This window comes from Garra rufa, chromosome 9 (genome assembly GCF_049309525.1).
Source record: "Garra rufa chromosome 9, GarRuf1.0, whole genome shotgun sequence".
NCBI lineage: Eukaryota > Metazoa > Chordata > Actinopteri > Cypriniformes > Cyprinidae > Garra > Garra rufa.
Genome location: NC_133369.1, coordinates 21037259 through 21065123, shown reverse-complemented (window position 1 = coordinate 21065123; position 27865 = coordinate 21037259). Strand labels below are relative to the sequence as shown.

The 27865-nt window shown below is 37.2% G+C and overlaps 1 protein-coding gene across 1 annotated transcript in view; it reads left to right on the top strand.

Annotated features, from left to right (window-relative positions):
• Nucleotides 1–27865, top strand: part of pear1 (platelet endothelial aggregation receptor 1) — an 85178-nt gene that overhangs the window by 13507 nt on the left and 43806 nt on the right. Inside the window, exons 2-5 of the mRNA XM_073846746.1 lie at nt 17893–18003; nt 22131–22235; nt 22779–22879; nt 23023–23115. Coding sequence (XP_073702847.1) covers nt 17897–18003; nt 22131–22235; nt 22779–22879; nt 23023–23115 — 406 coding nt within the window. The 5' untranslated portion in view covers nt 17893–17896. The remainder of the gene's footprint in view (nt 1–17892; nt 18004–22130; nt 22236–22778; nt 22880–23022; nt 23116–27865) is intronic.

Below are 27865 nucleotides of genomic sequence, written 5' to 3'. Positions count from 1 at the left end.
TGTGCTTTTATGTGAATATAATTTGATTTTATGCGGTTGTGTGCACCTATACTTGAAAAATATGGTTGAGCGTATTATATATATATATTAAAAAAACCTGGGTTTGTATAGAAATGTGTTTTGTTTGTTTGGCCCCCACGTGTCTCAGGCCCAGTGAAGCCACAGTCATGTAGTCTGTGGTTATATGGTCTACAATGTCTAGCAGGAACCAGCTGTCAAATTGTGAGGTCCCCCACAAGGCCTCAGGAGCTCTCGACTCCATGCCTTTAAATGGCAGAAAACTTAACAGCACTTAAAACACTCCTGCTGAAACATCACAACAGACAAAGCCAAAAATAAAGTCTCATCTGTCCATTTTTGGTCGCACTGACTGAATCGTCTTTAATCACAAAACACACCCCGATGAGAAACTTTTTCTGTTTACAAGGGACTTTTGTCTTTTCAGGCTCTTAAAACGTACATTAGCATGACCACAACACAACTGTTGTGATGACAGCGGCCTTATCGTAGTGTCTGTGCGGCTGTAGTTTCCTCCAGGCGTGAGGTCATGTGGATATAGCTGGTATGACATAAGCCAGCTGGGCACAAAACCACCTTGGGACTAGAATCTGTTACCGCTCACCAACACAAACACACAAGGTCAAGTTTGCCTCCGAGATACATGAAGCGGACGCAGGGGTGTGGTTGTTGATGGATATCTGGAATCAGGCACTTTGATGTGTGCAGAGCGGTCAGGTCGGTCTCTGTGGCCCGTGCTAGTGTGGAAGAGTGGTGACTGACCCCAGAGAGATGGCGGGTGTTAAGAGAGAGCGATAAAGGAGGAAGGGCCCCCACGTATCCTGTTTTTCTCTTTTTAGAAGAGCTACAGACCGGCCGCAAAGCAGAGCATGACATAAGCTTCTGTTCCACAGCCAAACCCAATGAGGCCAGACACTGTCAGTCTCACACAATCCTACAGCTAGATCTGAAACGTTTAACCATTGATTTAACAGATGTTGAATTTTCAATCATGTTCACCCTATGTCTTTGTAATCCTGTTTATTTTTTTTTCTGTCAAGCACAAATTTAGGGCCCTGTGCAATTTGTTTTATTGTCCCTAAATTATGTTTAAATTGTTTTGGATTCTGTTTTTTTTTTTTTTTTCATTTTAGGCTACATCTACATTAAAGGATTAGTTCACTTTAAGAACAAAAAAATTACAGATAATGTACTCACTCCCTTGTCATCCAAGACATTCATGTCTTTCTTCAGTCGTAAAGAAATTATGTTTTTTGAGGAAAATATTTCAGGAATTCTCTCTATATAATGGATGTGTGTGGTGCCCCCAAGTTTGAACTTCCAAAATGCTGTTTAAACGCAGCTTCAAGGGGCTCTAAATGATCCCAGCCGAGGAAGAAGGGTCTTATCTAGCTAAACGATTGGTTATTATTTAAACAAATTGACAATTTGTATACTTTTTAACCTAAAATGCTCATCTTGTCTCGTCTCTGCGATGCAGCAACTCCCATCTCGTTTTCTTCCCCAACTAAATTCTCCTACATAGTATATAAATTGTCAATTTGTTTAAAAATAACGAATCGTTTCACTAGATAAGACCCTTCTTCCTCGGCTTTAGAGGCCTTTAAAGCTGCATTTAAACTGCATTTTGGAAGTTCAAACTTGGGGGCACCATAGAAGTCCATTATATGGAGAGAAATTCTGGAAAAGTTTTTCTCAAAAAATATAATTTGTTTACAACTGAAGAAAGTAAGACATGAACATCGTGGATGACAAGTTGATAAGTACATTATCTGTACATTTTTGTTCTGAAAGTGAACTAATCTTTTAATTGGGATACATTTGAAAACAGCATCCACACTAGCGTTTTTAAGCATTTTCATTGAATTTGCTTTACTGTGCGCATGTGTATACAGATTATACAGATGGAACAGACATGATACGCTTTTATGCAATTCATCTGCCAGGATCATTTTATTTAGGAAAATATCATTTACTGACGCATCCAGCTCTCACTCACTCCCGATTGTATGTCTGATCTAAAACGCAACTGCCCTCATGTTTTGCCGCAAACATCAAAAGCGATTAAATTTTCTGTCATCTTTGCAGGACTGTGATATAATGTACAAAATGACACATCTGAAGCAGTAGTGTGGAAGTAAATGGCACATAACATGTACAGTATAGGTATAAATATAGATATCTATTGATACAGTGTCTAAAAAAAATGACTAAATATGCATCATCGAATTTATCCACTTTGGAGACCATTTTCAAAAAGCTCTCAGAGTGGACTGATGGCCAAAACAAAGATAAAAAGATATGTTTTCAAAAGAAAATGTATTAGTGTGGACAAGGCCTTCATTTTTTGTTTTGTTTTCTGACTCTGTTTTAATGATTAAATTAAAAATATTAATCAAAGAGCATCTCTAATTAAGTGAAATCATGAAACTTTGAAACGTACACATTGGACAGCAATTTATTAAATGTGTAACATTTTACATTTTAAAAGGCAGTATGAAATATGTATTTTTTTCTTAAATTCAGTTTATTTTTATTTATTTTCTTCTCTGAAGCACAAAAGTACTGTATGGCCCAATGAAATCTGTTTTATTTTCCCCCAAATTCCGTTTTTTGTTATAATTGTACTTAATTCGTTTTTTCCTGCTGTAATTTCTGACTTTGCGTGGTGGTTAATGGTTAAATAAAAAAATTATATATTAATCAAAAAGCATGTCTTATTAATTAAAACCATGAAACTTTGACACAATTTAACAGCAATTTCTTAATTGTATAACAAAACTAAAAAAAATTTAAGGCCATATTAAATGTTTAATTTTTTTTTTTATTCAGTTTTATTTTTAGCAAATTGTGTGTTTTCCATTAATTGTCTGGATTGCATTTTCATTAGGTTTTAATAATGAAAAGCATATCTATTATTTTTTTAAAATCAAAAATGTATACTTTTTTTATTTCTTTTTTATTTCAGAAATACTTTGTCATGTATTTAAATTTTTCTGGTGAATAAATTCTGGTAAATATTCATTTAAAAAGTAATGTTTTAATAACAATTAATAATAATAGTAGTACTATCATTACATTGAGTAAAATATTTCTGTCACAGTTTCTGCGCCATTCATTCACACAGAGACACACAGAACATTTGAATAGCATTTTTGCAGGTTAATATTCACAGATACTAGTCCATATCACTTCTTTTGATTTATTCATCCAAAATTTGGCAACTTCCGTGACATTCCATGTTATGCAGTAAATTCCATTTTTATGACTGGATTCTGTGATTCTGTCCGAAATCATAGGAAATCATAGGGCTTTACAAAAGGAGGAAATGTGTGCTTTTCTATGCAAATACTGTGGAAGTGGAGTGTTCTAAAAGAACACAAACACACCATAAAAGCATCAGAGGATTGTACAATGATCAAAGAATCAATGAAGTAAATAATTAAAATTTGGGTCAGTTCCTCTTTCAAAGTTATTATATGGTTTCAAAACAGGGTTTTCTATAATGGATTGTAATTACATATCCACCTCATCAAGTGATCTTTTGTTTTATGGCTTATAAAATAACCAATTACCCATTACATTGATGTGAGAAACTGCTGTAAACAATTTAGTGAACTGTCCAAATGAATCAAACTGAACCACAAACAGTTTCAGACCCATCTGACCAATCAAAAGAGTGATTCATTTGTAAGCCTAGCGTCACTAGTTCTGATTCTAAACAGCTGATTGAAAACGCATGATTTGATTGTTGAAGTATTATCAGGGAAATTGATTCTCAAGTCAGTATACAGAAATCTCCATTGACATATAAGTATTAATCAGTTATGTTTTACTGGGGCACAGTGGTATTTTACAGTATGAAATAAAAAGGGTCTAGTGAAGCCCTGCCAAGAACCCCCAAATATTATGACTCCCTTCCAAAAATATTAAGGCAGCTATATGTTTCACGTATAGAGAGATTTTTAAATTGTGTGCAATACTAAGTGTGATATTATAAAGACAAAATTTGGTTGCGTAATTTATTTGTCATTACAGAAATACATAAATAATAAAAATAAATACACTGTATACAAACAAATACTATTTTACCAAAAATTGCATTTGCATATTGTATTCATTAAGTAAAATGTAATAAAAACACTAGAAATCAAAAACAAAATATATTGCACAAACTCAACTCTCTTACAAAAGCACTTGATGGTTATTTTAGGAGGCATGTTTAGTCATTCAGATTTTCTTTCTCAAGCGGTTCTTTACAGCGGTGTTTATATGGTTTCCATCACAATTTCTTGGGCAACAGCATGTGAAAGCTGGTATAGGGGTGTTTTAGCTGGAGGGCTGGCAGACAGCAGCCAACATGTCACTTCATCTGCTAAGAGTGTTTGGGTTTGAGACCTCTGTTACTCATGCTGGGAAGAACAGTATTACAAATCCATCTGTGCTGTGGACGGCCATTCCCCTCGAAGCTCTGTGTTTTGTCTTTCGTTTAAAAGATAAAACAGAAATGTGTTTCTGTTTGCAGAAAGGAACCAATTGTGCTGCGTTTGTGGCATAACCGAACAGAAATGCAAAAACAGAGAGCTTGCAGCAGAGACGCAAAGCTTTGGGGAGAAATTAGTGTGGGTGAAAATTGAACAGTGACTAATAAGAACTTGAAAGTCAAAGTTCAACATTCCAGCTATTGCTATTCATCAAAAGTGGAGATGCTTCTGTTCTCTCACCGTAGGGGAAGATGGGGAAAAATGAACAGTGTGTATTTCATGCTAACATTTTACATCAAACATTTAATTTAAATCGATGTATTTTGACAGTTAGGGGAACAATTAAAGGGACATTTGACCCAAAAATTAAAATTCCATCATTAATTACTCACCCTTATGTCGTTCCAAACCCTTAATACCTTCATTTTCTTCAGAACACAGATATTTTTGATGAAATCTGAGAGCTTTCTGACCTTGCATAGACAGCAATGCAACTACCACGTTCAAGGCCCAGAAAGGTGGTAAAGACATCAATAAAATAGTCTGGATTTGGAACGACGTGAGAGTAATTAATAACAGTATTTTCATTGGGTAAAATATCCTGTTTAATAAGGACAGACAAATCAAATAAGAGTAACCCAGGCAAAGAAATAAATCTGAATTACATAATATAATGCTATGAATTGAAAAATACTGAAAAATACTGTTTTTCAATATAAGGGATCTCATAATAGCAATGAACTATGAGTTCAGATTGAAATATAGCTGCAAGCAGCGATTAGCAGGGTTCAAGCGCTTTAAGGCATTTAATTACATATGAAAAAGACATTATGTAGCAAGCCTTTCTTTGCAAATACAGGTAATTTACCATAGAAATGTTATATTTTGTAACATTTATGACTGTTATAGCGCCAGCTGTGGTCCTATCTCCTTAAAACTTTGCATGCTTGTTTAGAATCGCATGTGCTCAGCAGGTTTCATGAAGTTTTGAGTTTTCCTTTAGGTTTTTATAGGATTTTAAATAAATTTGGACAGGCCCCTTTTCTAAACGACCCCATTATAGCTTCCCAAAGGGTAAATTTCAACATTTTTTGGATAATTATTGACCTAGAGAGTCCAAAGAATTGTTCTGCAGTTGTTTTTTCCAGACTGAGCGAAAAGTAGGTGTTTTACATCTCAATCATTTAACAAACAGTTTGATTGACAGCAGTGGTTCTAGAGGCAAAGTTGTCCGGAATGAGGAGTTCTGTCATATGATATGAATATCGTGTGTATGTGCAGAAAACCATGCAATGTACAATCATTTATGTTCTTAAAAAACGCTGTATCACCCCCCCAGTGGCCACTTTCTTTCAAATTTCTCACAGACTTTTGGGGACACGGCCAATTGGAAGCCATGTTTTTTTTTTCGAGATACGCAAATGTCCTTATAGACACTTGTGGCACTTTGGACCAAGACCGTGCACAAAGATTTTCAAGTTGACTGGACAAATGGTTGAGTAGGTATGGCCATTTTCTTCTGATAGCGCCACCAAGTGGCCAAGCTCCACGATTGTTGTCCTGCAACCTCAGATTGAGTTCTTACATAAGCGTTCTGAGTTTGGCGAAGATATCTCATTCTGTTCAGGAGTTACAGGCATTTTATTAAAAGTGGCTTTGCCCCTTTCAAAGATTTTGGCATCCCTTTGCGATGGTGAGTCGAAGGTTTGGCTTTTTTAGATAATTATTGATATTCGCTCTCCAGAGAATCTTTCTGCACTGGTTTGGTTCCAATCGGGCGAAAAACCTAGGTCTAGTTGGCAAAAGTAAGTTTTGCAAAAAAATCCAAAATACCCAAAAATTTCGCTACTCAAATCTGAGCCTGCGACTGAAGGTTTAGGAGTTATGAGCGATTTCGTACTTTTGATTGTTGTAGTGTCCCCGTCAGGCCAATTGGGGTGAGCCTTGGTGACGTTGTTGGCAGTGTGAGTACTACCATCCCTTCAAGTTTCAAGTATTCACGACTTACAGTTTGGTCTGTGCAATCAGTTTTATGGAGATTGCTGATAAACAATGTTTATATAATATTATAAACATACTGTATAATTATTAAATGAAAAACATTTTTGATTTTTGATTTTTTTTTTGCAAAATCACATTCCAACTGAAATGTATCCACTGTCACTTGAGTTGGATCAGAACAAACGCTAGCTGGCAGTTTATGTGTTTTTCCAGTGTAATTATGGCTTGTATGGCCCGTAAGTGGATATTCTGGTGGTTCAGACCCAGTCCCTATATGACGCCTTCCCACAATCCCACCAAACTCTGCTGTTCCTGTGTGGCTGTAATGTTTTTATGAGGTAGGTAATGTCCGTAAACAAAATTGCAGCAAGCTGCATAAAACCAGCCAGCAAAAATTGTGAAGCATTTGGCATGATAATTATTTTTCTAGCAGAGACATAAACAGAGAATTCTACAGTATGAATCTGCATCACAAAATACTCATAGTGAGTCGGGGGCTTGCCAAACCCAAGCATTTACCATAGAAATACACATCGCCACAGCCTTTGAGATTAGTGTAGCTTTAAACATGGAAAAATGGGTGGGGTACAATATACCACTGACTCACTAACCCCTGGTTTATTGATGAGGGGTTCACTACCCCCCACCCCCACACTTAAAGACACATAGACACACACTATGTGGCGCTACGCTGAACCCAGACCACAGCCAGCTAAACACTCTGTGGTGCGGAGGCTCAAAGTGTGTTTTGAAATTCAGCCCCAGATGTTTTATATTATGGGTATTTTATGCCAGTTTACCGTAACTTAGATTTACTGGTTTAACTGGAGTTAGTGAGTCTGAGCCAGGACTGGGGTTTTGGTCAGATGACAGTCAGCTCTGTATTATTCCTTTACCTCATTTCTTTGCTCTTGCTGGCAAGGTAAACAATGGTGGGGCAAATAACATATATCCGTACTGCCAGAACAGGAGCGGGTCAACAGCAGACTGCTGTTATAATAGACTGTAGTAACCCTTTAAGCTCGCTGTTAGTCTGTTGAGATGTTTTTATGAGGTTGTTTTCGCTGAGGTTGAATGTGATTGAAAATGAGTTTGACTTTGGTCTAAGTGGTTACTGCAGTCATGAACTTTGTCTCCTTCTGGTTTTGAAGATTAATGTACACTAGCTCAAACAACAATAATGTACAGTCAGGTAATGTTTATCATGTACAGTGGAGACTGTGATTTCTCAAATATTGCAGGTTTACAGTGACACTAATTCAAGTTCCCCAAAAAGGCTGGTTGTCCATTTAAGACAAACACACGAGAGGACAGAATATGGAGACTCTCAATGGGGAATTGGTTCAGACCCCCTTAAATATTTAGCAATTTTGTTATATTGCAGCCTGATACTACAATTGTTTAAATTCATTTTTTTCTCAATAATCTACACTCATCTACCTCATAATGACAAAGTGAAAATAGGATTTTAGAAATGTCGGTAAATTTATTAAAAAGAAAAAACTGAAATATCACATTTACATAAGTATTTAGATGCTTTACCCAGTACTTAGTTGAAGCACTATTGGCAGTAATTACAGCCTCGAGTCTTTTTGGGTATGAAACAACAAGCTTTGCACACCTGGTTTAGGGAATTTTCTGTCATTTGTCTTTGCAAATCCTCTCAAGCTCAGTCAGGTTGGATGGGGACAGTCGGTGGACAGCCATTTTCAGGTCTCTCAAGCGATGTTCGCTGGGCCACTCTAGGACATTCACAGAGTTGCCGTAGCCACTCCTGTGTTGCCTTGGCTTAGGATCATTGTCCTGTTGGAAGGTGAACCTTCGGCCCAGTCTAAGGTTCTGAATGCTCTGGACTAGGTGTCATTAAGGCTATCTCAATATTTTGGTGCATTGAGTTTTTCTTCTACTTTTCTACTTTAAAAAACAGCCCCATAGCATGAGGCTGCCACCAGCACACTTGGGATAGTGCTCTGCAGGTGATGAGCAGTGCCTGGTTTCCCTTCAAATCTTGTTTTCCAGAGTCTGAGTGTCCTTAGGTGCAGTTTTGCAAATGGCAAGCGTGTTTTCATGTGTCTTCACTGAGGATAGGATTGAGTTTGGCCACACCGCCATAAAGCCCAGATTGGTGGAGTGCTGCAGTGATGTTTGTCCTTCTGTAGGTTTCTCCCATCTGCATTTATGATCATGGAGCTTAACTAGAGTGACCATCAGGTTTTAGGTCACCAGTCTAGACAATCAATTGCTCAGTTTGGCTGGGTGACCAGCTCTTGGAAGAATCCTGGTTATGCCAAACTTTTTCCATTTGAAAATTATGGAAGCCACTGTACTCTAGAGAACCTTCAGTGCAGCAGAATTTTTTTGTAGCCTTCCCCAGATCTGTGCTTCAATACAATCCTGTCTTTGAGCTCTGCAAGCAGTTCCTTTGACCTCATGGCTTGGATTTAGCTCTGATATGCATTATCAGCTGTGAGGCCTTTTATGGAGAGATGTGTGCCTTTCCAAATCATGTCCAATCAATGTAATTTACCATAGGTGGACTCCAATGAAGATGTAGATACATCTCAGCAATGATCAAGAGAAATGGGAGGCACCCAAGCTAAATTTCAAGTGTTGTTGCAAAGGGTCTGCATACTTATGGAAATGTGATATTTCAGTTTTGTTTTTCTTTTACATAAATGTATAGAAATTTCTAAAATTCTGTTTTCATTTTGTCATTATGAGGTACGGGGTGTAGATTAATGAAAAATAAATGAATTTAAACAATTGTAGTAGGCTGCAACATAACAAAATTGAAAAAAGTAAAGGGTGTCTGAATACTTTCTGAATGCACTGTAGACATATGGCAGGGTAAATGCAAATGTTTATCAGAACCTCCTTCAGCAGCAGTTCCTTCCCTGCAAGCATCTTACAATCAGCCTGCAATTTTCATGCAAGACTACGTGCCTATCACAATTCAAAACGGGTAAAGCAGTTCCTGAAGTTAAAAACATTGAAATAATGAAATGGCCGGTTCAGACTACTGATCTAAACCCAGCTGAAAATCTCTGGGAAATCCTTGGCGACAAAGTTATGGCTAAGAAAGCCACTACAGTTACCAAACTATGGAAGAGAGTGAAAGAAAAGGGAACCAAGATTACACCAGCACAGTCTGAGAAACTAGTGATGTCCTGCGGCCGTGGATGTGCTGAAGTCATTCAAAGCAAAGGCCTCTACACTTCCAACCAATTTCTGACAGCTGTAACCCTCCAAAATATTAGTTCTAGTCTTCTTTCATGCTACAGTGGTTACTGTACAAATTTTAAAATCCCTTGATTATTTTGTAAATAAGCTTTCCATTGGTGTATGGTTTGACAGCATTTGGCCAAGATACAAATATTTGAAAATCTGGAATCTGAGGGTGCCAAAAAATAACAATATTGTAAAAATTGCCTTCAAAGTTGTCCAAATGAAGTTTTTAGCCATGCATATATATATATATATATATATATATATATATATATATATATAAAAAAGTTTTTATGTATAACTATGGTAGGAAACTTACAAAATATCTTCATGGAACACAATCTTTGCTTAATATCCTAATGATTTTTGACATTAAAGAAAAATCGATAATTTTGACCCATACAATGTATTTTTGGCTATTGCTACTAATATACCCGTGCTACTTAAGACTGGTTTTGTGGTCCAGGGTCACATATTTCATAAAAAAATCAAATATTTATAGACTAATTTTATTCTCCACTGTACAGTCAGATGATTATATAAGGGATTATAAAGGGATATGTTTGTCAATGTATTTTCAATGGGAGCTTTGACAAATTTTGCATTGTTTCAAAGTAAATCCTACGGTAATTTTTTTTGTGCACGAAATTGACCTATCGAGTACTCCAGAGAGTAATAAACTGTTCTGCTTATGTACAACAAACTATTAAATCTAATGAAATATATAAATGGCAACTTCAAATAAACTGCAACAATAACATCTGTGTATAACAGATGCTTTGAGGAGCAGACATACAGTATGACCTCACTGACAGATAAGCATTTCAGCTGGCTGTGCTCCCCAAGCTCTGGTTACTGTTGTGTTGCCACTATCTTTCTTAAAACGGAAGGGCCGAATATACTGGTTTTCCAGCTGTATTTCGCTCATTTTCCGAATGGCCATGAATTTGTGTTAAGTCCTGCATCTTTCAAGTCCTGATGTCAGCTTTGGATGCTCTCTGGAGGGGCGTAGAGGTTTATGTGTTATTTTTATTAATACACAAATCTAATCTTTGTTGAAGTGGACTTCTACAACAGCGGATTTAGAAAGACACGTTGACTGTTTAAGAGCTTATTTTTCTCATTTTCCAGCCTTCCCCCAATATAGTTCATAGCAAGTTTGGCAGTTTCAGTATATGTGTTTCTTTGCTTGAATGAGCGCATGTTAGTTGGATCCTGCCAGGATATCTGCTCTTTGCTACATTTGTCCGTGGTCTGTGGAATTGGAGGAGAACTGGAATGATTATTATGAGATGTTATATGAGAGTCTATTTATGCATGCGGGTCCATAGGGTCCAAAGCTATTATGCAACCTTTCTCCCCCTCTCGCTTTACTTTTTTTGTTTCTCTCTCTTTTTTGATGGCTCATTTTTCTTTTCTTCTTCTTTTCCTTTCCCTATGTCCCTCCGTTCCAAATAATGACTAATATTTTCTCCTTAAATTAGCATGCGGCCTCAAGCAGTTGTGGAGAGGGACAGGAAAGGAAATAAGGAAATCTGATCAATGCCATGTGCCTCTGTGTATAATAACCCCATTACCAGAATACAAACCTAAGGAGTTTTTAATCCAAATTTAATTTACTTTAATCAAAACTGAAATAGACTTATGAGAAATTGTGACTGCGTGTACATTTTTTTAGCTTTTATTTGTGTTCCAAAAGTAGTTTGCAAAAAGGTGCTCTTAGGCTAGTTTTATGCCCACCCGATCTCGATCAGACACATTTCAGGGGGCTAATTACATAAGATGCTACATAGTTCAGAAAGGAGATATCTCAAGAGGCATTTTTAAATTTTGGACTATTTTTAACTTGACACAGTTTCTTAAAACCACAATGTACACGGAGGGATGTTCAAAAACAGCATGAGACGCAACACTATGGCCAAAGCAAAGCTTCACACACACACACAAAAAGATGAGAGAGCCATTAGCTCCTATAATGAAACATTTATGAGACATTTTGCCTTTTTAGTTGAGAAATTACAATCCCTTGGTAAAGATTATTGTTAAAAAACACTTAGTTGAGAGCATAGCTTCTTTAACCTTTTATAAAGGAACACTGCTGTGTGCTTTATTGAAGGACAATGCTGTACAATGTTTTGAGGTATATAAATGGTTGTTTTTAAAGTATTTGTTCCATTTGACACTGATGTATTTGTAGCAAAGAGTAATATGTGAACCTTCCATGAAGATATTTTGTAAATTTCCTATATTTATTATATATACTATTATATATACTATATTATATTTATTAAATCTGAATTTGAAAATGAAAAATTGACCCTTTTCTGTTTGAAGAAAGAAAAAAAGAATATAAATGGTAGAAATAGTAAAACTAGCTATGCACTTTCCGAATTCAGCCATCCAGAAATAGACTGCTGCAAGTTTCTTGAACCAAGGTCGTAGCCAGCTATGAGGTCACTGAGGTCCAGACCTCGGTCAATTTTTCATGTTCAAAAATAAAATTTGTTTTCTGAATGACTAATTTGCTGGTTAAACCTCCTAATATGAGTGTCTGCATGTATGAGTTTAGATAGTTTGCATAAATGTTTAGCTGGCGGAGTAAACGCAGCTGTGTTGCCAGATCCAGCTATTGTAAACGTCTTTGGACTTGTCTTTTCTACTTATTTTGACACTTTGGGTTAGCGATATCTTTATCTTATCATATTTACAAAAGATAAACTAATTTACTACAAACTACAAACTATAATTTACTATAAACTAGTTTATTTTTTGTCTATTTTTATTTTTTTATTTGTTTTCATAGCAATATCTTATATCAATATAGGCACTTCAACTGACAGTAATCAAAAAAGCCCACAGACAGGTTATTGCTAACAAGATACCACATTCAGTAAGGCATTAAAAGCAAAAAGTAAAAGTCTACGCTGTTTCATTCAGTATAGTAGTTAAAGGAGTAGTTCACTTTCAGAACGAAAAAATTACAGATAATGTACTCACCCCCTTGTCATCCAAGATGTTCATGTCTTTCTTTCTTAAGTCATAGATATTATGTTTTTTGAGGAAATAATATCATATAATGAACTTCTATGGTGCCCCCGAGTTTGAACTTCCAAAAGGCAGCTTCAAAGGGCTCTAAACGATCACAGCCGAGGAAAGAAGGGTCTTATCTAGCAAAACGATCAGTTATTTTCTAGGAAGATTTTGAAGTTGGAGGAAAAAATCAGATGGGAGTTTTTAGACATACCCTAACTGTCATGAACTGGAATACACAGACAAGCGTTTGGGATTAAAAAGTATATAAGTTGTAAATGTTTTTAGAAAATAACCGATCGTTTCACTAGATAAGACCCTTCTTCCTCGGCTGGGATCATTTAGAGCCCTTTGAAGCTGCACTGAAACTGCAATTTGGAAGTCCAAACTCGGGGGCACCATAGAAGTCCATTATATGGAGAGAAATTCTGAAATGTTTTCCTCAAAAAACATAATTTCTTTACGACTTAAGAAAGAAAGACATGAACATTTTAGATGATAAGAGGGTAAGTACATTATCTGTAAATTTTTGTTCTAAAAGTGTACTCCTTTAAATTTTCACAAAGTCACAAAGTTATCATCTACACAGCAATTGTTATTAATGACAACTTTTAACAATAATATGTATTGTTGCAATAATAATAAAAACTGATCAAATTATCCACCCTTAACTTACAGTATTAACAAATTTGGATGCAATACATATGATACTGTATAATATATACAATGCTAATCCCTCCAATCAGAGATAACATCTTTTACAAACATCTACATGTCTGTCTCTTTTAAAGTGTTTAGTGTATATAGTGAGTTGTATTTGTAGGGGTTATTATAGCATAATTCATAACCCCACCCATAATCGAACTTATTTTTAAACCATGGTTACGGTCATGTCTTAAACGTAAAGTATAGACTCAGAAAGGGTTCTGGTTAATGTCAAATCAGATGTAATAAATGACTTATGGTACATTTAGTGAAATTCAGTGAATTCTGTAATGGCTCTAAAAGTGATTTAATGAGCAAGTTTAAGGCTGTTTCGTGAATCTTTTTGAGAGTCATTTTTCTGGCATTACGTCTCATGTTTATAATAAACATGCTAATGCTCTAATGAGATATAGATGCACACAAAGTCTTCCTAGTTGTCTGGATTTGAATTATAGTCATACAAAATAATCCCGTTAAAACCATGGAAATTCAATCACAATATCCAACTGCATGAAAATCTCGTATCTGTGTGAATGATTATAGTGTGCATTGACTTTGGACTCTTCCCGAGCATGAGGACTGTACTTTACTGACCCTGCCAGAATCGGATGACTACATGTGTTTTCATTCATTTTCCATTCTGCCCTTATCTTCACCCAGGACCTTTCAAATGACAGAACGTCTTTGGTTTGGGTGATCAGAGCACTCTCACTCACGCTAGTACTCAGATGCGGAGAGTTTGACATTTGTGAGTGTGTCCCCTAAAAATATCCTGCCGTATGGTACTCATTTTTAACGTGGCACCAATCCTTGGTGTCAGATGCAAACAAAATGTTGATGAAAGAAATCCCTCACTCTCTCTCCCGTCTTGTTTGTGCCGTGTAATGCGTCCTCCCCATAATTTGTCCACATGAAAGCAGTCGAGTGCGGGCACAGCATCTGTTCGGCTCATTAAAATCAACTCATGGTTTAATACTGCACCTTTTAAAGCCCTGCAGTCCTGCAACAGTTTAGCAAGAGAGATCAAACTTACTTGAATGTTACTTGGAACTTACTCAAGCTTGTGACTCAAATGGACAATGTTACAAAAAACTAAATATTTGCAAATGTAATTTAAAATCTAGACAGTCAGTAAAGCGTGTTTTTCCTGCAAGCAGCAACAAACTGTTCCCAGTTCTTTTTAATGAATCACTCAAAGTCACTTGCAATATATGAAGTCAGTCAGTCAGTCATTATAAGTCATTATAAAGTCAGAATTGTGAGACAAACTCGCAATTTTAAGAAATAAAGTCAGAATTGCGAGATGTAAACTCACAATTCTGACTTTTTCTGAGAATTGCATGACACAAACTCACACACAAATTGTGAGTTATAAAGTCAGAATTGTGGGACAAACTCGTAATTCTGAGAAATAAATTTGTCTCACAATTCTGACTTTTTTTCTGAGAACTGCGTGATGTAAACTCAATTCTGCAATTGCGAGTTTATATCTCGCAATTCTGACTTTAGTTCTTAAAATTGCTAGTTTGTCTCATGCAGTTCTCAGAAAAAAATCAGCATTGTGAGTTTATATCTTGCAATTCTGACTTTATAACTCACAATTGCGAGTTTGTCTGGCTCAGTTGTCAGAAAAAAAGTCAAAATTGTGAGTTTGTATCTCCCAATTCTGACTTTATTTCACAGAATTGCGTGTTCGTCTCACAATTCTGACTTTATTTCTCAAACTTGCAAGTTTGTTTCACAATTCTGACTTTATAACTCACAATTGTGAGTTTGTCTTATGCAATTCTCAGAAAAAAGTTAGAATTGTTGAGTTTATATCTCATAACTCTGACTTTATTACTCACAACTGCGAGTTTGTATTGATCAATTCTCAGAAAAAAGTGAAACCTGTGAGTTTATATATCATAACTCTTACGTTATTTCTCACAATTACGAGTTTGTCTCGCAATTCTAACTTTAGTTATTAAAATTGCTAGTTTGTCTCACAATTTTGACTTTATAACTCGAAATTGTGAGTTTGTCTCACGCAATTCTCAGAAAAAAGTCAGAATTTTGAGTTTATATCTTGCAATTCTGACTTTATAACTCACAATTGCGAGTTTGTCTCACAATTCTGACTTTATAACTCATAATTGCAAGTTTGTCTCATGCAATTCTCAGAAAAAAGGCAGAATTGTGACTTTATTTCTCAAAGTTGCAAGTTTGTTTCACAATTCTGACTTTATAACTCACAATTGTGAGTTTGTCTTATGCAATTCTAATAAAAAAAGTCAGGATTGTTGAGTTTATATCTCGTAACTGACTTTATTTCTCACAATTGCGAGTTTGTCTCGCAATTCTGACTTTAGTCCTTAAAATTGCTAGTTTGTCTCACAATTTTGACTTTATAACTCAAAATTGCAACTCAAAATTGTAACTCAAAATTGCAATTCTCAGAAAAATGTCAGAATTGTGAATTTATATCTTGCAATTCTGACTTTATAACTCACAATTGTGAGTTTGTCTCGCTCAGTTCTCAGAAAAATGTCAGAATTGTGAATTTATATCTTGCAATTCTGATTTTATAAATCACAATTGCGAATTTGTCACACAATTCTGACTTTGTAACTCACGATTACAAGTTTGTCTCATGCAATTCTCAGAAAAAAAGTAAGAATTGTGAGTTTATATCTTGCAATTCTGACTTTATTTCTCAGAATTGTGACTTTATTTCTCAGAATTGCACGTTTGTTTTACAATTTTGACTTTATAACTCACAATTGCAAGTTTGTCTTATGCAATTCTCAGAAAAAAGTCAGAATTGTGAGTTTATGTCTCTGGCTTTATTTCTCAGAATTGTAAGTTTGTCTCACAAAATTCTCAGCAACAAGTCCTAATTGCAAGATGTAAACTTGAAATTGTGAGAAAAAAAAAAGTCTGAATTGTGAGATAAAAAGTTGCAAATACCTTTTTTATTTTTTATTCAGTTGCGGAAATGGGCTTCCATGAATTCCAGATGTTTTCAAATTCACTTTTTGTCGCAGTCTCCTCCTAGATGTGGATATAACACCTGCTTTCTGAGCTAATAAGAATATTTTTATATTAACGTTGCTTGTGTCATAAATTTATGTGATGGATTTTCTATTGAGGTAGCACTTGAACAGTCAGCATCCCTACGCAAGCCAAATATCCTGCTTGAAACAAGTACGCTATTTCCAAAAAATCCATCTGCTCCAGCATAAAACTGTTGTTTACTTAAACGTAAATGCAATTAACGCAGCCTCAGGTTCAGAGTAGATTTAAACCACTTGTTTGTCACAGACTCTCTGTCGCGGTGCACTGCTCATTAAACACACTCATAGTTTCTCAGCTCGCAGGAATCCCAATGTGGTCTCGAACACTTCTTCTAATGAAGCCCCGAAAAAAAAAAAACACAGAAAGAACAGGGATAATATACTCTCCACCCCAGTAAAGGGACCTATAAAATCCTATAGCTTTTAATGAAAACCTGACATCTACACACAATATTCTGGTCTGTTTTATTCTGTTTGTGTCTAGTCTGATTTAGGTTGCGTGTGAGGATAAACTGACCTTTCAGAAGTTTCAGTGTTACAGTGCAAAAGTTGCATTTCTTTATTCTTTGTCAAACCAAACAGGCAGTGATGATTTATGATTCAATATCATTTCAAAGAGTCTCCTTCACTCATAAAGTCTACTAGACCAGAGGTTTTAACATTTTTTGACGCCACGGACCTCCAAATATGATGTTCCTCTTGGGAGCAACCCCCTTCCTAAAATATAAAGGCAGCTATATATTTTAATTTATGATTTTTTTTTATTTAGAATCCTTTTTTTTTTTACTTAAGAAATAATTTCTACTCCAAATGTATTCTTTAAGAAAGATTGATTTTTTTCCTTCAAAAGTTTTCACACTACTGTACTACACAAATAAAGTTTTATATTTGGAAGATACAGTACATTCCTTTTTAAATTTGCTCAGTATAGTACTATACTTATTAGACAGAACACAATAGTAATTCCACTAGGTGTCCAGACAAGGAAGGCCTTTGTTACTGACTGACACACTTCAGGGTTTGCAGTTTTCTTATACTGAAGGAAAAGACTCTTTATAGAGCCAGTATGTATCCTGAGATTGTTCTAAATACAGTGTGTGTGTGTGTGTGTGTGTGTGTGTGTGTGTGTGTCCTGTGTTTGTGTGTCTGAGAGCATGTGCTCATAAAGCTGCTGTTAGTCTCCGAAATCCTCACCATGGGAGACTTGTCTGTCCCTTTCCTACGGCGTGCCTAAAGCCTCCCCATAAATAAAACCAGATGGCTTCAATATGTCTTAAAATGGAAGGAGAGGTTTGCGTTGGCCTTGCAGTGTCACATCAACAGTTCTGAGGGGCAGAGTTTTATAAGTTACTTGACTGTTTTTCTCTTTACAGCAGGATGAAGACGGCGAAGATCTGTGTGGTCCTGTTTGTCTTGGGCTGTGTGTGTGAACTGTCATTGTCTTTGGACCCCCGAGATCCTAATGTTTGCAGCTTATGGGAAAGGTAAGAATCATCTGCTCAGATATAAAGCTTAGAAAGCCATTGCCAAGTTGAAATAATCTGCTCCAATGCACGCTGGCAAACAGAACTGCTGTTATAGATCAATGTCTCAAGTTCACTGCAAACACTGCAAAAATCATATCAAAATAGGTCTTCCACAGTAAATCTAAAGGAGATCTAAAGGAGATGTTAAAGGGATAGTTCACCCAAAAATGAACATTCTGACATTAATTATTCACCCCGTAAGACTTTCGTTCATCTTAAAAAGACAAATTAAGATACTTTCGATAAAATCTGAGATCTTTCTCACCCTGCATAGATGGCAACACAACTGATATGTTCAAGGCCTAGAAAAGAAGGACATCATTAAAATAGTCTGTGTAGAGAACACAAAAATAACTAATTTATTTAACAATTCTCCTCCAAATATCGTCTTCCACCATTATCGGGAGCAGTGTTGCCAACTTAGTGACTTTTTTCCCCCCAAAAAAGCACCTAGCGACAAATCTAGAGGCTTCTTGGACAAACCTTATTTAGTTTCTGAGAATTGTAGGTCTACAAACACGAGGTTTTGTTTTCCGGTGTGCACAAACCTCTCTCTTTGCATCTGCTCTATTCAGCGAATGGCAGAGGAGCAAGGCTTTCAGTTAAAATAGATATTATGTTGCTTCCCTAATTTTACATGCAAATATATATATTTTATATGTAAAAGGCAATATGGCGTATGACGTCATCTAGCGACTTTTCAAGCTGGCTTTATCTACTTTCCATTAAAAGAAGTTGGAAACTCTGATCGAGTACCTTTGCATGTAAACAACGCATGCGGGTGATGCTGCTGATGTAGAACACGCACGCATAACGTCTTGTTTACCTGCAAAGGAACGCGTAGTGGTACTCTTGATAATGGTGCAATACGTGATTTAGAGGAGAATAATTGTTGAATAAAGATGTTCTTTTTAGTTTCTTTGCACACAACAAGTATTCTCGTAGCTTCGTAAAATTACGGCTGAACCACTGATATCACATGAATTATTTTAATGATGTCCTTACTACCTTTTTGGGCCTGGGAACATTTTAGTTGCTTAGCCGTCTATGCAGGGTCAGAAAGCTCTCGGATTTCATCAAAAATTTCTTCATTTGTGTTCCAAAGATAAACGGAGGTCTTAGAAGTTTGGAACGACAGGAGTGTGTGTAATTAATGACAGAATTTTTATTTTTGGGTGAACTATCCCTTTAAAACGACATACCCAAGTAGCAAAACTGCATATTATATTAAGAGCTGTTTCAGGCAATATATTTAAAGATTTTATACAGTGTGAGTTTAAGTATAAAAGTGTAAGTACAGTTAAGCTAGATATTAAACTACTCAATTGATAATGAGTAATTTGTACTTTAAAAATATTCTTTAGAGAGACTAAGATTATTTTTTCGTAAGGTGGTTTCAATGGTTTCAAAATTCATGTCTAAGTTATGTTTTACTTTGTTCATAAATATTAATAAAATGAAGTAAAATAAATGCCCTTAACCCTGAAGGACAAGCTGTTTTTACAGTTTTTACAGTTTTTTAATTGTATCTGTCAATTATTTTTAATGGGAATAAATCAGATCTTAAAACTTAAAGGGATAGTTCACCCAAAAATTCATTAATTCAAGTCATTAAAGGCACAATGTGTAAGGTTTTTTGATAAAATATTGAAAAACCACTAGAACATTGTTATTTTGCTGACTTGCGTACTTACATTATACCAAATGTTTCCAAGAATGTTTTAATCCAAAGAAATAAGCAATTTTAACTAGTGTACTAGGCTGTGTCATTGCGTCCCCTGCCAATGGCGTCACACACTCTCGATTTACCAGTTTTATTTAGTAGAAAACATGGAAACCCCAAGACACTTTAATATGTTATGCATTTTATTAGACAGTTGACGAACGCACAGAGTAGCATTATAACAGAGATTTCAACACATTCAAATGTCTCTAGTATGATAAAACAGCGCTGCTTTTTCTACATACGCATGACCGGAAGAAGTAGAAACTGTCGACTGTGGCATAATAAAAGCTCCACTGCTTTTGATACGTGTATTGCACTCATCTTTCATTAGAAATTGCTCCAACGTTCTCGTTTCCCTTCCACGACTTTCAGCCTCACCCTGCTTCATACTAGGGCTGCAACGATTCGTCGACGTTGTCGACAAAAATCGATAATAGAAATAGTCGACAATGAATTTCATTGTCGATGTTGTCGCCAGACATGTTTTCTCCGACCGAGTGAGGCATCTCTCTGCCGAGAGTCGCACATAGGCATTAGCTTCTATGCTGAGCGATAACATACAGAAATGGCGGCGTCCAATGCACTGAATGCAGCAGCTGCGCGTACCAAAACACGCCCGTTTCACACATACTCCGTCTGCAGTGCGTTTTTTTTTCCACACCCATGTTACACCAATGTACGGACTGTAAACGCGTTCTGTGTGAGCGCAAAACGAGTCCGTGCTGCTTCTGCACCGCATACGTAACGCACACGGACTGTAGACGCACTGCAGACTGAGTATGTGTGAAACAGGCATAAAGTTTGGGAGCATTTTAGCCTGCTACGGCGAATAAAAAGATTACCTGCATGGTTTGTAAAGCAGTCCTTGCGCATCACGGCAGCACCTCTGTGATGCACGAACATTTAAAGAGAAAGCACGTCGGACAGTTAAATGAAACCAGTTTGGCTGGCCTCGGTAAGATTTAAATAACATGGAAGCCAATACGTTTTGTTTTGGATATACATGTTTGTTTACGGTATTATTGCTGCTGATGTGCCTGCCCCTGGTTTACAGGAAGAAAATGTTTACTTGATTTTAATTTATTTTTTCTTATAAAACAAATGTGCCTGTCCTTTAAAAAGATTATAGAGTTTCTTAATTTATGCATTTATGTCTGTACTGACCGATTACTGTGCCTAAATGGTTTTAGACAGGGCATTTTTATTTACTTTTAGTATGAATTGGCCTATCAGCAGCAAAGTTCAATAAAATATGCATTTTTCATTGAAGTACCCCCTTCTTTCTTGTATTTACTATAATTTTCCACATAATTAAAGCAATCTCATGCTAAATTTGAGAAAAATTGAATAATTATCCGATTAGTCGACTAATCGTTTCAATAGTCGGTGACTAGTCGACTATTAAAATAGTCGTTAGTTGCAGCCCTACTTCATACTATAGTGTCCTTAATTACAATACATTAGCTCACCCATGGACATGATTTCTGCCCGAGTCCCGACGGATTGCATCAACTGTGGGGATGAAGACAACAACTCCCATGATTCCACACTCAATCAGGGGTCATCAAACTACGCTCTGTTTGTTTTGAATATGCACCCTCTAGTGATGAAAACTTTAATTACTCAGCCTCATGTCGTTCCAAACATCGTTCATCTTCGGAACACAAATCAAGATATTTTTGATGAAATCCAACAGCTTTCTGACTCTGAAAGGTAGTAAGGACATTGATAAAATAGTCCATGTGACATGAGTGGTTCATAATTTTATAAAGCTATGAGTTGTGTGTGCGACGAAAACAAAAATAATGATTTTATTCAACAATTTCCACAAACCAAATTACAGTTGAACCACTGTCAACTGTTTAACAGTGTCCTTACTATCTTTCTGGGCCTTGAAAGTTTCAGTTGTATTGCTGACTATGCAAGGTCAGAAAGCTGTTGGACTTCATCAAAAATATCTTAATTTGTGTTCCGAAGATGAACAAAAGTATAACGGCTTTTGAACAACATGAGGGTGAGTAACTAATCATTTTTGGGTGAACTATCCCTTTAAACATTTTTTAAATCAGAAATTCTACATTTTCGAGAATCCCATTTATGATGTAGGAAAACAAATGTGACAGCCTTTTCAAGTAATCTTAACCACAGACCTTATTTTACTCATAAATCCAAAACTGTCATTCCAAAAGCTCATTATAAACTCCTGAGGAACCCATGGCTTGAAAACAGTGAATTCTCTTCTCGGTTTTACCACTACAAACTGGGCAGCTCTATAATACCCTTGAGCAAAACACTCTACGGGGACTGTTCCAGCAATTATTGTGTTATACATTACGTTGTTATCTTTGTTTCTTTCTAGTTTCACCACTTCAGTGAAGGAATCATATACTCAACCTTTCGACCAAGTGAAGTATGAAGAGACCTGCTTTGAACCCTGGAACGCTAACAAATGCACACGTCACAGGTGACATACACCGACAAACACACATGCACTCATGCAGTAACACACAGTTACACAGAGCTGACTTAGACTAAACGCAGCATGAATTCTTTCATACGGAGCTGCAGAAGTTTTCGGCCTTCAGCTTTGGTCACTGGAGGGATTGTTTGGTTTGGCAGTGGAGCTTTAAAATTGCTTTGAATCCAAGTAATTGTGATGCTGGCGTTCACACACGCTCCCTTTATTATAATGCTGGCACGAAAACTCACTCTCCCTGCCGGTCTTACGGCCGTTCCCAAAGGCCTTTTTAAGTTTAATCTGAAATAAGGCGAACGGGAAAGGTACCGAATGTTTAATACATCTCTAAATATTATACTTTCTGTAAAAAAGGTGCCAGAAGTTGATCCAAGACAACTACTGAATCAGAAGTCCTTATATTCCAACTACAGCTGATTTGTGCTAATGAAATGATGAATATTGTGTGGTCTTGCATTCAGACTGTGTATTTTTCCATGGTTAAAATGGAGGTTATTAAACTCTTTCTTTTTTCTATCATTTGCTCTCCAGGATCACCTATAAAACACTTTATAGGCAGGTGGTGAAAATGGACTATAGGAGGAGATATCAGTGCTGTCGTGGCTTTTACGAGAGCAGAAATAAATGTGTTCGTGAGTATCAAATTGGCGTTTTAACCTTAATGGTTTTGAATGGTTTGTTTTGTATTTTTCATCTCTCTCTCTCTCTCTGTTTATTTTTTCCTTATTGCTCTATGTGTGTGTGTGTGTGTGTGTGTGTGTGTGTGTGTGTATAGCACGTTGCACTAAGGAGTGTGTCCATGGCCGATGTGTAGCACCTGATCGCTGCCAATGTGAGAGTGGCTGGCGTGGAGAAGACTGTTCCAGCTGTGAGTAATGCGTTACACTTTCTGTCCTTCTCATTCTGAAATTCAAAAACAACCAAAAAGTGCAGCATTTAAGTGCAAAAACTGACATGAAAGCAGTTTTTATGCTAAATTCTAATGTAAAAATCTCATAATGCTTTGCAACAAGCTATGTTAAAAAATAAATACAAGATGGTGGACAAAGGAAGTGCAATGTTGATTATAATAAGTATAAGTATACTTAGAAGTCATCCAATACCCGAAAAGTGCACACAGTCTCATAAGGAGAGACTGTGAGTGTTCTGGCTTCATTTCTGAGCGTGTTGTCATCTGTTAGTGTTGCTGCGCATATTTTTATTGGGCCCCATTTTCTCCCTTTACTTTTTCCTCTTGTTTTCTTTTCCCCTTCTCCTCTCTCTGCATCTGCTCTCTTCTGAACTCTATGCCTTTTAGTTTATGCTTTCTTTTAATCAGAGTTTGCACAGCTAAGGTTTCTAAAGCATCTCTATTTATTTCTTATCTGATTTTACACATTTCTTCACATACAAGTAATGCAGTCCTGTCTTATTTTAATATTATTTATATACTTTATATACTTCTGAGGCGCAGAGTTTTTAGCTGCTATAATACAGAATATCCGCCGAAGTGTAACTAGTATCTGATTTTTTAAAATTGTTGTTTAAAAATGTTGAGACTATATAAAGTGCTTGCTCCTTGTTTTAAATACTCTACTGTGATTGGACGGCTGATTAACAAGTGACAGTGATGAACTCTGCATTTTACAACTCTTTAAAAAAAATACCACGTTATTGTTAGTTTTAGTAATTTCAGTACTTGAAATTAAATTTATTTCAGTAACACTACAAGTCAAAGGTTTTTGAATAGTGAGATTTTTTAAATGTTTTTTAAAGCAGTCTCTTCTGCTCACCAAGCCTGCATTTATTTGATCCAAAGTACAGCAAAACAGTACAATTTTAAAATATTTTTACTATTTAAAATAACTGTTTTCTATTTGAATATATTTTAAAATGTAATTTATTCCTGTGATCAAAGCAAATTTTCACCATCATTACTCCAGTCTTCAGTGTCATATGATCCTTCAAAAATCATTCTAATATGCTGATTTGCTGTTCAAGAAACTTTTTTTATTATTATTATTATAATCAATATTTAAAACAGTTGAGTACATTTTTTCATGAATAGAAAGATCCAAAGATCAGCATTTGTCTGAAATAAAAAGCTTTTGTAACATTATACACTATACCATTCAAAAGCCTGGAGTCACTATAATTTATTTATTTATTTAATTTATTTATTTATTGGAAAGAAATTCTAGAAATTAATAATAATAAATGTTTTTTGAGCAGCAGATCAGAATATTAGAATGATTTCCGAAGCATCATGTCAAATCAACTTTGAAATCACAGGAATAAATTACATTTTAAAATATATTTAAATAGAAAACATTTATTTTAAATAGTAAAAAATATTTCCAAATTTTATGGTTTTTGCTGTACTTTGGATCAAATAAATGCAGGCTTGTTGAGCAAAAGAGGCTTCTTGGTAACACTTTATAATAACTACACACTATGAATCATTAGTTAAGCATTGGTAAAAAGTTAATTAATCATTTATAAAGCTTTATTCCTACATTAATAGACATTTGTAAGCAGTTTATAAATACAGCTATAAATGCTTTATTCTTGTTTTATAAGCATGTCTATTAATGTAGGAATAATGCTTTATAAATGATTAATTAACTATTTACCAATGCTTAACTAATGACTCACAGTGTGTAGTTATTATAAAGTGTTACCGACTTCTTTAAAAAACATTAAAAATCTTAGTTCAAAAAACGTTTGACAGGTAGTGTAGTAGCCAATGCAACATTTCAAATTTTTAAGCTTTTCATCTAATAGTTGATTTTTTTTTTTTACATTTGATATTCTATGAACAACTCAACAACTCGTTACCTTCTACTATGGCAAGCTGTTTTAGCCTAAAATGTACTGTGTGTTACTCGTCGTAATTGCATTTTTACTAGTAACAATTCAATTAGAGAGCTCTATAATTCAATTCCTACTAGTAACAATGCCAATAAGAGAGCTCTCTAAATCATTTTTTACTAGTTACAATTACAATTAGAGAGCTCTATAATTCAATTCTTACTAGTAACAATTCCAATTACAGAGATCTCTAATTCAATTCTTACTAGTAACAATTCCAATTAGAGAGCTCTACAAATAAATTTTTACTAGTCATATGTCTCCACTGACTTCCATTCATTTTAAATTACAGACCTCTACAACATAATTTTTACTAGTAAGAATTACAATAAGTGTTACGCCAGGCCAGCAGAGGGAGCCCTTACCCCCACTGACTGTTGCTGCTCCCTCTGCTGCCTCTATGGTTACTTCCTGTTTGTCTACCATAAAAGCCAGCTTCACACACACACTCATTGCGAAGTATTGATTTACATTTGTGGACATTACTGAGCATTTTTCCCTGTTTGTTTTCCCTGTTTTCCTAGTCATAGTCATAGTCATAGTCAGTTTATCCCTAGTCTTAGTCGTAGTTTTCTAGTTTCTGGTTTTCATTTCCCTGTTTCCTTTGGACTGCTCACCTGGATTTTGACCCACGCTTGTTCTTTGGATTACGCTATTGGATTATCTTTGCTGTTGATGTTTGCTGGTGATCGACCCTGTCTGTTCTGACCTCGTCTAAATAAAGCCTTGCATTTGGATCCCCACTCTCAGTCATCCCGTTTGTAACAGAATACTTCGCCACACCCGGATCCAGCGGCTTTATTCACCACCAGCAGAACAACCATCAAGAATGGATTCAACAGGAAGTTTGTCCAACCCCGTAAGTCTGCTCTGCTCCATCTTTCAAAATGGCCGTCCCATCGAGCATTATGTGAGGGATTTCATTGCTTATTGTTATCTGGCACCTTACGATGAGACCTTAATGAAGGAGTGTTTTTGGAGTGGGTTGGACACAGATATCGGTTACAATTTACCCGATGAGGACCCTAGTTGGACCCTCGCACAGTTTATTGACTTTGTGTTGTCGCATTGTGGATCTCCGTTCACTGTGGGAGTACTAGAAGGGCCTCAGCACAGGATGTCTGTTAGCTCAGAACCACAGCACAAGATGTCTGCTAGCCCAAAGCCACAGCGCAAGATGTCTGCTAGCTTCGAGCCACAGCACAAGATGTCAGCTAGCTTCGAGCCACAGCACAAGATGTCTGCTAGCTTCGAGCCACAGCACAAGAGGTCTGCTAGCTTCGAGCCCAAGCACAAGATGTCTGCCTTTCAGGAGCCCGTTCACAAAATGGCCGCCTTTCCCGAATCAGCTTTCGGAATGACCATCCTTCCTGAGTCCGCATTCAAGATGGTCACCCGATTGGACCCAGCTCACAAGAAATCTACCACGTCTGACTTATCTCACAAGATGGCTGCCACCCCAAGACCCGATCACAAGATGGCCGCCATTCCCAAGCCGGTTCACAAGATGGCTGCCACCCCCAAGCCAGTTCACAAGATGGCCGCTGTCCCAAAGCCTGTTTCCAAGATGGCTGTCCTTCCCGAGTCAGCTCATAAGATGGCCACCTTTCCTGAGTCTGCACCCAAGATGGCCGCCCTTCCTGATCCTGTTCGCAAAATGGCCGCTCTTCCAGACCCTGCTCACAAGATGGCCGCCGTTCCAAAGCACGTTCATAAGATGGCTCCCGTTCCTGAGTTCCCGGTCAGAATGGCCACCACGCCAGAGCCTGCTGCGAAGATGCCCGCCACGCCAGAGCCTGCTGCTAAGATGGCCGCCACGCCAGAGCCTGCTGCAAAGATGGCCGCCACGCCAGAGCCTGCTGCAAAAATGGCCGCCACACCAGAGCCTGCTGCAAAGATGGCCGCCACGCCAGAGCCTGCTGCAAAGATGGCCGCCACGCCAGAGCCTGCACCCAAGATGACCGCCACGCCCGTGCTTGCACACAAAATGGCCGCCACGCCTGAACCTGTACGCAAGATGGCCGCCATACCTGAGTCTGTTATTAACAGGGTGGCTACAGCGCCAGACTCACACCCTTCCAGGACGTATCAGAGACTAATGTCTAGCTTGGAGGACCCACCACTGCGGTCGGCTCGTTCAGCTGGTCCCTTACTGTCAGCCGAGCCAGCATCTGCTAGCGCCACGTCAACCAAGCCAGCGTCTGCTCACGCCACGTCAACCAAGCCATTGCCTGTGAACGTCATATCTGCTTCTCTCGAACCTGCACCAGCTGCCGTTCCTACCAAGTCAAGTCACGTCACAATCACTGTCCCTGCCAGGACAAGTCAAGATACAGCTGCTGTTCCTGTCAGGCCAAATCATGTCGCAGCAGTCGTTTCTTCAGAGCCAAGTCAAGCAGCTGTTCCCTCCGAGCCAGGCCAAACCACAGCTGTCCCTGTCACGCCAAATCAAGTTACAGCTGCTGTCCCTGCCGAGTCGAGTCACGTCACAGTCACTGTTCCTGCCAGGACAAGTCAAGATACAGCTGCTGTTCCTGTCAGGCCAAGTCAAGCAGCTGTTCCCTCCGAGCCAAGCCAAGCCACAGCTGTCCCTCTCACGCCAAATCAAGTCACTGCTGCTCCTGTCATGAAGAGTCAGGTCATAGCTACTCCTTCACTGCCAAGTCACATCTCCCCTGAGCATCCAGAGCCTTCACTCTCAAGCCAGACAGAGCCAACGCTCCCAAGCCATACAGAGCCAACGCTCCCAAGCCATGCAGAGCCAACGC